Source organism: Mercenaria mercenaria, chromosome 17 (assembly GCF_021730395.1).
Source record: "Mercenaria mercenaria strain notata chromosome 17, MADL_Memer_1, whole genome shotgun sequence".
NCBI lineage: Eukaryota > Metazoa > Mollusca > Bivalvia > Venerida > Veneridae > Mercenaria > Mercenaria mercenaria.
The window spans coordinates 13,490,168-13,501,787 of NC_069377.1; the positions used below are offsets into that span (position 1 = coordinate 13,490,168).

The 11,620-nt window shown below is 34.5% G+C and overlaps 1 protein-coding gene across 1 annotated transcript; it reads left to right on the top strand.

Annotated features, from left to right (window-relative positions):
• The first annotated feature begins 2,952 nt into the window (after window positions 1-2,952).
• LOC123537349 (uncharacterized) lies at window positions 2,953-11,277 on the top strand. The gene is made up of 2 exons (XM_053529093.1): window positions 2,953-3,081; window positions 6,911-11,277. The coding sequence occupies exon 2, from the start codon at window positions 6,912-6,914 to the stop codon at window positions 9,063-9,065; it is 2,154 nt and encodes a 717-aa protein (XP_053385068.1). The 5' UTR covers window positions 2,953-3,081; window position 6,911; the 3' UTR covers window positions 9,066-11,277.
• The last annotated feature ends 343 nt before the right edge of the window (window positions 11,278-11,620 follow it).

An 11,620-nucleotide genomic window follows, 5' to 3' on the forward strand; every position in this document is an offset into this window, starting at 1 on the left:
AAGAAGACAAAAGGTGTCTTATCGTGAATTATTTCGTCACGGATGGGCTTCTAGGTAGAATCATCGACTTTCCTTAACTAATAAGCCACCAGCTGGATGCCATCCTCACGTAAGGATTTAAAGCCCCGAGCGAGGCTCGAACCAACATCGGCGAAGTGCAAGTGATTGGAAGTAAATGACCTTAACCATACAGCCAAGGAGTTGAATACAGAATGTACAGATGTAGTTGTAATATCAAGTTAGCCAAATGAGAAGCAAAACTCAAACAGGAACTCTGTGTGTCGGTGCATAATAAGCCCGTTCATAAGCAGACTGGGACAGCGCAGTAAAAAAGCCGGTGTGGGAAGGGTTGGGGAAGGGGTATGTATGGCAGTATGGGATGTCGATATCAAGAACCTGAACTGAAGGTAATAATACGTGCAAAGGAAGAGAATGGGGACGGGAAAATCGAGGAGAAAGGAGGATGAATGTTATCAAGTAAATTAAAGGAAAACAAGAGGCCCATGATGGCCCTATATAACGCTCACTAGAGTTTATCTGGCCTACTGACCTAGTTTTTGATCCCACATAACCAAGAGTTGAACTTGACCTAAAGATCATCAAGACAAACATTCTGATTAAATTTCATTAAGAATTGTTTACAATTGTGGCCTCTAGAGATTTCACAAGTTTTTCATTTGACCCGACATGACCCAGATTCGAACTTGACCTACAGTGTATCAAAACAAACATTCTGACTAATTCTCATGAGTTTCAAACTTAAATTGTGGTCTCTAGAGTGTTGAAAGAATTTTCTTGGATCTGGCCTAGTGACCTAGTTTTTGACCCCACATGACCCATATTCAAACTTGACCTAGAAATGACTAAGATAAACATTCTAACCGAGTTTCATAAAAAAATGAGTTACAACTGTGGCCTCAAGAATGTTCACAAGCTTTTACTTTGATTTGACCAGGTGACCTAGTTTTCGACCCCATATGACTCAGATTCAAACTTGATCTAGAAATCATCAGGCCAAACTTTCTGACTAAGTTTAATAAATATTGGGACACAACTGTGGTCTCTAGAGTGTTCACAAAGCTTTACCTTTGATTTGACAAGGTGACCTAGTTTTTGATCCAACATGACCCAGTTTCAAAACCTGATCATCGGGTCACAAATGCGGTCTCTAAGTTTGCTTACAAGGTTTTCCATTGATCTGACATACTGACCTAGTTTTTGATCCAACATAAATTTCAAACTTGACCTAGAAACTATCAAGACTAACATTCTAACTACGTTTCATAAAGATTGGATCACAAATTTGGTCTCTAAAGTGTTCACAATGTTTTCCTTTGATCTGTCCTACCGTCCTAGTTTTTGACCTACATGACCAACTTTACCTAGAGATCATCAAGACTTATATTCTGACCAAGTTTCATAATGATTGTGTAAAAAATGTGGTCTCTAGAGAGATTACAAGCTTTTCCTTTGATCTGAGCTATTGATCTAGTTTTTTACTCCACATGACCCAGTTTCAAACTTGACCTAAAGATCATCAAGACTAACATTCTGACCAAGATTCATAACGTTTGGGTATAAAATGTGGTCTCTAGAGTGTTCACAAGCTTTTTCTTTGATTTAACCTACTGACCTAGTTTCTGACCCCCACATAACCCAGTTTCAAACTTGACCTAGAGATCACAAAGACTTACATTCTGACCAAGTTTCATAAAGATTGGGTCACAAATCTGGCCTCTAGGATGCTTACAAGCTTTTCCTTTCATCTGGCCTAGTGACCTAATTTTAAAGTTTTGACCCTACATAACCCAGTTTCAAACTTGACCTAGACATTTTCAAGACTAACATTCTAAGTTTCTTAAAGACTGGGTCACAAATGTGGCCTCTAGAGTGTTTACAAGCTTTTACTTTATCTAACATCCTGACCTAGTTTTTTATTCCACAAAACCCAGTTTCAAACTTGACCATCAAGACTAACATTCTATCCGAGTATCATAAAGATTGGGTTACAAGTGTGGTCACTAGTGTTCACAAGCTTTTCCTTTGATCTAATCTACTGACCTAGGGTTTGACTTCACATAAACCAGTTTCAAACTTGACCTAGAGATCATCAAGACTGGGTCAAAAATGTGGCCTCTAGAGTGTTCACAAGGCAAATATTGACGGAAGACGGACGACGGACGACGCACGACGGACGCCGGACAATGACTGGTCACAATAGCTCACCTTGAGGACTTTGTGCTCTGGTGACTAATAAAAATAAGGAGCCAAGGCGGTGGCAGAATGTGAATGAGTGCTATTATGATGCAATATAAGAAACTAAGTGAACTGAAAGTAAACAAAACTGGACGGGAGTGGTGACTGGATATCCCTGTGACACTGGTGAGCCAGTGTCAAAAAAAAAAAACAACAAAAAAAACAAACAAACAAAAAAAAAAAACAAAAAAACAATCAGGATCTTCTTCGTGTGGTACTTAGTCAATGTGTAAAGCTTGATAGCCGTAGATATTATACTTTCTGACTTAGAGTCCAGAAACGAAAACATTATCAGAAATTCTATCAGGTCCATGTGACAGTGACCTTTGGGTCAATTACATTGTGTGAAGTCCAAAACCCGTAGCTATTATACCTTATAAATTAAAATAAAAAAATCATGTTCATTCTTTGGGTGACTGTGCCCTTTAATTTGACCTATTGATCTATCTCCAAATGTATAGAAATTCTTCTCAAATGATTCTAAGTCATCTTGTTAAGTCTGAAAGCTTAAGCTATAATATTTGTCACTCAGAGTCCAGAAAAGAAAATGTTGACGGATGGAGGGACGGACATCGCCATTCCAAAATATTTCCCGCATGGGTGCTTACGGGCATACCTTCATAAAGGTAAGTAACTACTGTTGGCAAATACTATTTAAATATTAGTTAGTCTCCTGTTAAAACAGAAAGAGGAAGTAAAGATAAATCCAGCTATCTACACATACAGATAATAAAACTACGCAGTTCAAACAGTATGGAGACGTTAGCAATCAGTTAAAATAAAATGCAGTTTATACTCAATTTGCTGACCTCGTACCTGGAAAAGGTAACTACTTTTCACATAATTCATTTCAAATGATTTAGATCTGTCATTATACATTTTTATTAACAACCAGAAAATTTGATAACAAAATTGATATATTGATACGATAATTTAATCAATAGTCTAATCAATTAAGATTTATCATATTTTAAACGATATTCTAATATTTTCTAAGGCATCACTTGTTTCAACTTCGGGTTCAACCTTAAGCTAAATAGACCATTTTACCCAAGCTACGGTAACTATGCAAATTCCTTGGATGTTTTGATTTTAACGCGCATGCGCTCTTTACGTTTGGCCAAAAAAAAAAACCCAAAACAAACAAACTCTCAACGATAAGAAACCCTACACAAAATCATCATTTTATTACAGATTGTTTTGTCACTATAAGATTGATTTCAGTCAAGTATTTATTATACAGTATGCTTTGATTAAAGGCGTGTATGTTTTTAATCACATCTTACCAGGAAAGACTGCTTTATTCATATTTTCGCCAGCAAGAACAAGCATTTCCAGTCAATTTCCACACATCTTACTAATATAAAACGTGTTCCTTACAGTTAAGGGGACGCATACTTTGAAATTAGAAAAAAGTGGGTGGGGTATTATAAAATTTACCTGCAAAAAAGTACAAGGTTTTGGTAAATGAAATGAATACTGTTTCAACTGTTATAAGTACACAAAGGATTGCTCACTAAAATAAAAATGAGAAAAACTGAAACAAGAAAGTTATTGTTGAATTACATAAGACTTTTTGTGTACATTCAAAGTCAACAATTAAGACTTTTTGGTGCGAAAATAATAGTGCTTCACTTTGTCCAAACATTTATCAATGTCCTACAGATTCTAATTTAAAGAAAGAATGTGAAATAAGTTCACTGTCTTGCTTTTCATTTCGCATATGTGAGCTAAAACACATTATTTAGTTTGTTTACAAAGTAGTGCATAAGAAAAGATATGGTGGTCAAGGAATGCCACATTCCAAAACTAAAAGAGTATATTCCCCTTAATACATAAAACATTTATCATTACAGAAGTCTAGTGGCTTACAATAAAGGCCTAGAAATGTTGCCATTATTAATTTTTAACTTGGTATTCATGAACTACAATGCACTTAAATATCAAAACACATTCAACAAACTTTTGAAAATGTACTGTCTTAAAAATCCCTAAAATAAGGTATGAAATTTGGTTGAGAGGTCCAATCAATGTGTATATGTGCAAAAGCAACATTCTAATCTTGTTCACACAAGTTACTAATACACAGCAGGAATGTCAATGATCAAAACTGGACGAATATACAGTTATCCTCACTGTAATGTCATTTATAATTTGTCCTTGAATTCTCCACCATACTTTTCATAACTCTGTTTGCACGAGTTGCACGAGAATGCTGTCATTCACGTAAAAAAACGGGGTCAAATAAGTTGTAAGTGCAATATCATCTAAACGTAATTAATGGATTATGCAGTTTAAGATAAACTTTATCTCATAACGTAACGAACATGTATAATTTTGTAACAACAACTTTACTTACACTGATTTAAGTAGCAGTCGGTTTATAAGTGACTTTATTGATTCATTTCGTGTTTTGTTAGTGTTGTCAAAAAGTATAACGGAAGTGCCTCACAACTGAAGCGGAAACCAGTTTGACGCGCAAAGTAGTCCACTGTAAGTAATATTTTTTGACAAATGTCCACAGAAATGAATAATTTTGTAATATTAAAGACGAATATCTGAATAGAATTCATTATTTGATAAGAAATTATAATCATCGACACGTTTTCTTAAAAAATCGTACACGTGCTGACACCTAAGTTGTCTCCCGTTGTTTATTAGAGTTACCTTTCATCCGGCGCAGTAATACATTTGCAGTGAATCGCCGAGAAGTCGTGGGAAAATTAAAAACCATGTAAACAAACTAAAATTAACCACCTTTTCAAGATGAATTTCAAGTGATCGACATTATGCATTTAACCCGTCTGACCTGTGTAGCATCTTAGATATCTGTTCTAAGGTATTCATTGTGTAGAATGTCATTTTATGTCCTTGCAATGCTAATCCCACTCTGATTTTTTTGTTTACATTTTTTATCAATGAGAAATATGGCGTCCATCCCGAGATGAACTGACGTGGCGTTAAATTTTTACATGTTTAAGCAAACCTGGTGTGTTAGAAAGAAAATCCCACCCCTTCAACATTATTTGGAACACTGTTATTGTAAAAAACCTGTTTTTTCCTTATACAAAAGCTTAATATTTTGTGTTGAATGTACTTTCACAAAGACCTCTGTTTTCCTATTACATTCAAAGTACCACATCCTTATCCACAAAATACTGAATATTACAGGTGTCCATCAGTATTATATCAGTTTAGGAATATGTTTTTTATTTTCCACCATCGATTTCTTGAATATGCACCCCTTCTGCATTGCTGTATGAACTGTGAATGTAGCAATATGCGTCCCCTTAAAAACGTCATATTTTTTTCATTTCATCTATTTTCCCCACAGCTTCAAATAGTTGTTGTATATATTTTTTTTCCAACCTGAATGATATCAATATACTTTGGGGCCGCAGCTATGTCACTGAGGTTGCTGTTTAAAGTGATCTACCGGAAATCGTTACGTAACATTATGCAAATGACATGATAAAACATAGGACATCGTGATAGGGGTGTCCCCTAATTAGAGCGGATTATAAAATTATCTGAAGCATATAAGCTAGATAGCTTTGATGCGATGTATCAAATGACTGATGGTCACCGATGCCATAATATAAGAATGCACTCGGTTTAATATATCACGTGGCGGAGCCGTTTTGTGAATCAAAAGTAAACATTTTACGAGGTACCTAGCTAGTATTTTAAGTTCTATAAGAATATATTTTGGAATTTTAATGTACATTTTCATTTAAAACTATAAAAGTGTAGTTACAAAAATTTTAATTCGTAAGTTATGAATCAAATCCAGGACTATAACTACACACTGAAGGAAAACACCTAACATAAATCTCTAATTATTTTATTTCTTATGTTTACATGCTAGATAATTTTCATATATAGAAAATGTTTCGTGAGCTGAGGTCATTATCCGTAATTTAATAGAAAAATTATGATAAACTTGAATTCCGCTAAAAATAGAACAGATAAAGAGTGTAAATGTATAGAACACCCTTCCCTATTACACACACCATATCTATTAATTCTGACCGCGTCCGAACCAATTCGATAGTGTCATATAAAAACTTTCAAATTCCAAGAATCAATAGAAATAAAAAATAACAGTTTTAATATTATTATTATTATTAAATTTGTAATTTTTATTTATTCACTTTATTTTTTTCTTTGAATTCGGAATAAATTGATCAGTATGATTGGATAAAAAATCAAAGACTGAACTTTGCTATTTTCAACTGCGACATTTAATTATATTTGAAGTATCATATAAGCTAATTGCGACAGGTTGTAAGTTATGTGTGATCATGTTAAGAAATAGAACAAAAACTTTATTAATTCATTTTTTTTTCTTTTTTCTTAACCTGAATTTATTGAAAAAAATATTTTCCTTTGTCATTATTGATCGAATAGATTGAAATACAGTATAACTCTAACGTAATTTATATTGTGCAGTCATGTCTTTTTGCCCTACGTAGAGTGCGCATGCGCTAAAATTGTTTCCCGTTGCTAAGGAATTAGCACGGAGTAAAAAGGTCTATAAAGCAAAATCTGTAGAATATGTCTGTTATATTATCAAGAAAAAAAATATCAAAAAGACAGGAACAAATTTATAAAATTAATTACATGTATGTAGGTTACTTTGATTTATTTTCAGAATGTTTCAAGCACCAGATTATATGCAAACTGTGTCATTGAGACTGTCAGAAGTTCTTGTTGATATAGGAGTGGATGAGAGAATAGTACAAAAAAGAAGAAGAACACGGCTGCTGGAAGAATCTGTGTGTACAATATCACTCCAACTACAGGATTTGAATAGTTCAACATACATTTTAAGCAGCCAGTCCGAGGGCTCAACTACAATCGGACTAGAATCAGACGATGACAAACTTACGTGTTATAATGCCTATAACGTGTTACAGGACTGGAGTGAATGGCAACCTAGTGCAATAAATTACTTGATGATTCAGGATGAGACTGTATCACCCGGTTACTGTTTGTTACAACGTTTGAGAAATGATGTTCCTCTTCCATACAATGATACACCTAATGAACATCATTTCAGAGACAAGACAGGGAGAATACTATTGAAGAATACAATAACGTCTTTAACTGCAGCAATATCAGCAGCATCAGCAGCAATAGCGGCTTATTTTGATGAGAGATTAGTGAGACATGGTCCAGCAGATAGATTGACTGGTCGTCAACCTGGATATCAAGAAATTGACATTGTTCTTGCTTACCAATGTAAATCATGGCCTCTACAAGCTAGGCAATGGTTAAATTGGCAAGGTGCATGTCAGTGGCCTTCAGATGATATGAAAAGATATTGTAGCAATTCTGGATGTTTTGTTGTTGGAGTAGGAAGTAAGGGCAGTGACAATGAGGAACTTGAATGGAGAATAACAACATCTCTAGCAGAAAGGTGTTTAATGTTTAATCTCAATATCACACAGATTCGGTGTTACGTTTGGATGAAGATAATGCTAAAAACTTTCATCAAGCCATTGTATAAAGACACCATTTCAAGTTTTATGTGTAAAACAGTTCTGTTCCAACTTATTGCAAATACTCACTCTGATTTCTGGAGAGAAACAAACTTACTTGTTTGTCTATCATCGTGTTTATTTGTCCTGTACAACAGTGTTTTAAATGAAAACTGTCCGCATTTCATCATACCAGGAAATGATTTGATGGCAGGGCATATAGCTCATGAATCTAAACCTCACGTTCTTGAAATACTGCAGTTTATCATATACAGTGAAGGAACATCATTACTGGGTATTAAATGTGATGGTCTTGGTTCAAGGCTTCAGCTGAAATTGAATAATATATGCCTATTCAAAACAAGTGCCTTTGTTTCAGCATATTTATTAAAAGCAATCGCAAGGATGACTGAGTGCAGCATGAAGTTTTGTCTATATTTTCTGAGCAACAGCAGTTACGAAGTGGCTATACTAACATTGCTAAAGTATATCGTCAATCTAGTCATTATTTCTAATCAATGCCAAGCATTGGACAAAACAGCTTGCAGCCTTTTTGCACCACGGCTCTGTACAACACTGGGATCTATCCTGGCATCCCTTAACATTCAACAGTACAATGGTATATCAGAGGTAGCTCTCACATGGATCTCATTAGGTTTGAACACAGATGTTGCATCTAGTAAACTGAAGCTAGCGTCCATGTTCTACAGCATAGGAGAATGGAACAGAACACTAATTGTGCTCAGAGATATTGAAGGAGTCTACGACCAAAATTTTGTTGAGCCTATTTGTGGTTGTTATGATCAACTCCGTGAAGCTCCGAGAAGAGGATTTTGTGAAATATCTGACATTCGTAATGAAGAAGCTTTACAATATGCTACAGCATTCTGTGTACTTTTTTTGCCATGTGAAATCAACTGTATTCCAGCTGAGCTGCAGTATGAACTGTTCTGCTCTATAGATAAGGACATCAATACTGGAGGTATGATGGGCAGTTTGATGTACTATGCAGCTGTCGATTCCCTCCCTTACTTGTATTTTCTACAATACAAGAACTACAGCTTTCTTGGGAGGCAAGATGACAAGCAAAGAGCACTTTCAAACCTTATCAGGACTCTTGACCAGGAACCAAACCTTGGACACAGGGAAACAGCTCTGAATCTTCTTGGACAATGTATGGAGCAAGAGAACCGAGCAATAAATGCTCTACGCTGTTATTCATTATCCCTGAATCTTAGGGGAAGAGGCAATGCTGCAAATATCCATATGTGTAGGCTTCTATCTACTATGGTAAATGGACAGGCTAGGAATTTACCACTCCTGTAAACGTTTATCAAAAAGTGAATTTGGAGATGAAGCCATGACAAAATCAAAGGACCATAAACTGAATTAGAAATAATACTGAACTAGAATGAGATCACAATATAATATCTTACAGCGACTCGTTCACACATTTGAGGTGAAATTTTCTTCTCTAAAAAATCCATAAAATTCGAGTACTTGACAAGTGGTACATACTTGTTGAAATATTTTTACAAGGTACATCTATCCCAATAAAAACCAACTCTATTGTGCAGAAGGAAGTAAACCGTTACAAAACTTTTCAAATAATGAAGAAATTTATACATTCTTCTTGCATTTTTACCAATATCTAACACTTAATTTTAGTCTGACACTTCATGCTTTTTCAGAACCATTTATACATTATACGCCAACCTTGATGGAAATGAATATGTTGTAATGTTGTAAAAATTTACCCCAACTGAGGGGCGAGGAGTTTTAAATCATATTAAAGATAAAACATTTTAAGCAGATGGAATAATTGACAAAATATATTGTTCAGACGACTTTATGTGCAAGAAAGTTTAGTGTCTACAACACATTCTTTCAAAATTTCACAATACATACTCGTCATTATCAGTACAATTGTAACTTTAAAAATTAAGTAAAAACATTTGTTTCTATTCATGATTGCACTAACTAGTAACCAAGTTTAGTCAAAGTGTGGTCAAAACTTCATTTTATACTTAAGTTTTCTTGTTCTCACATTTTAAAGTGGACGAGGAATGTATGAAAATAGCAATAAATAGAGGACATTGAAGGAACCCTCTCATTTACTTTCATCTTAAATTCTACAGAGTCAGTCCAATGAAGAACCATTTCAACAAATCTAAGTGCATTCCATACAAAAATGCTACAGACCAAGTCTGAGGTATATCCATCTAGTGGATTATTTATTTTTTAATGTCAATACGAATGTCTAATAACTATACAGATAGGCATTCCCCTCGATTTTGAATGTCTATATGAGTGTCTAATATCTACACAGATTAAAATTCGCCTCGATTTTTTTAAACATCTACACGAATGTCTAATGTCTGTACAGATAGACATTAGCCTCGATTTTTGAATGTCTATACGAATGTCTAATGTCTATACAGATGTGCATTCACCTCGATTTTTGAATGTCTATACGAATGTGATCTATACAGACAGGCATTCGCCTCAAATTTTGAATGTCTATACGAGTGTCTAATGACTATACAGATAGACATTCGCGTCGATTTTCTAAACATCTTCACAAATGTCTAATGTCTGTACAGATAGACATTCGCCTCCAGTTTTGAATGTTTATACGAGTGTCTAATGTCTATACATAAAGACATTCGTCTCGATATTTTTAAACATCTACATGAATGTCTAATGTCTATACAGATAGACATTAACCTCGATTTTTGAATGTCTATACGAATGTCTAAAATCTATACAGAGAGACATTCGCCCCGATTTTTTAAATGTCCATACGAATGTCTAATGTCTATACAGATATGCATTCGCCTCGATTTTTAAATATCTATACGAATGTCTAATGTCTATATAGATAGACATTCACTTCGATATTTTTAATGTTTAAACGAGTATTTAATATCTATACAGATAGACATTAGCCTCGATTTTTTAAATGTCTCTACGAAAGACTAATATCTATATAGATAGGCATCAGTCCCGATTTTTGAATGTCTGTATGAATGTCTGTACAGGCATTCGTCTTGATTTTTGCAGGTCTATACGAATGTCTAATGTTTATAAAGATAGACATTCGCCTCGAATTTTTATGAATTTCTATCCGAATGTCTAACTAACTGCCAATATCACGCACCTTATTTACTCGCATAATGATTATTACACTATTTTCAGTTTGTATAGTATCTAACAATGGCTGCAAGGTTGTAGAAAATAAAGTACAAAAGAAATCAAATAATTACACCAAATTAGAGCCTAAGAGTAATGCACAGGTATGATACCGGTACAAAGTGTATTGAAAACCATTTTACAGTGTTCTTTCTTTACAATTCGTCGTATTATTTCCACACTTCCGTAAGTCCATTTTTGGCACAATTGAGATGTTAGTGTCATTAGGTATGTTTCTATATTTGTCAGAATAATTTGTATATTTGATATATTGATAACATGACACATAAGCACAGGTAGTGCTTGACTCCCTTTTCATGTAATCGTTGCTATTATTATTGTTGAATTGCTGTAAATAATAAAATTAGGGTCATTTGTGGCTTATCTGGGTTCATTATGTGAATAGCTGGATGCCAGCATCACACATTATGTCATATACAAAAGTTAAATGAAAACAGATATTTGCTAGAGCAAGTACTCGTTGTAAAACGTTATGTTTAAATTTGGACCAATCAGAAACAATTTCTAAAAATAGCACGCCTGCTGGGGAATAAATAGGTAGAAGGCATTTGGTATCCAGCGGCTGAAGAAAACACATCGAGGATTCAACTAATAATTTATCCCAGTACCTTGATAAGGAGACTATTGCAGTTACCCTGTCAGGGAGGATAAATTATTAAAAAAGAAGA

Bases quoted from the DNA above. Each gene is read 5' to 3' on its own strand.
- LOC123537349 (XM_053529093.1), top strand. From the start codon at position 6,912: ATGTTTCAAGCACCAGATTATATGCAAACTGTGTCATTGAGACTGTCA.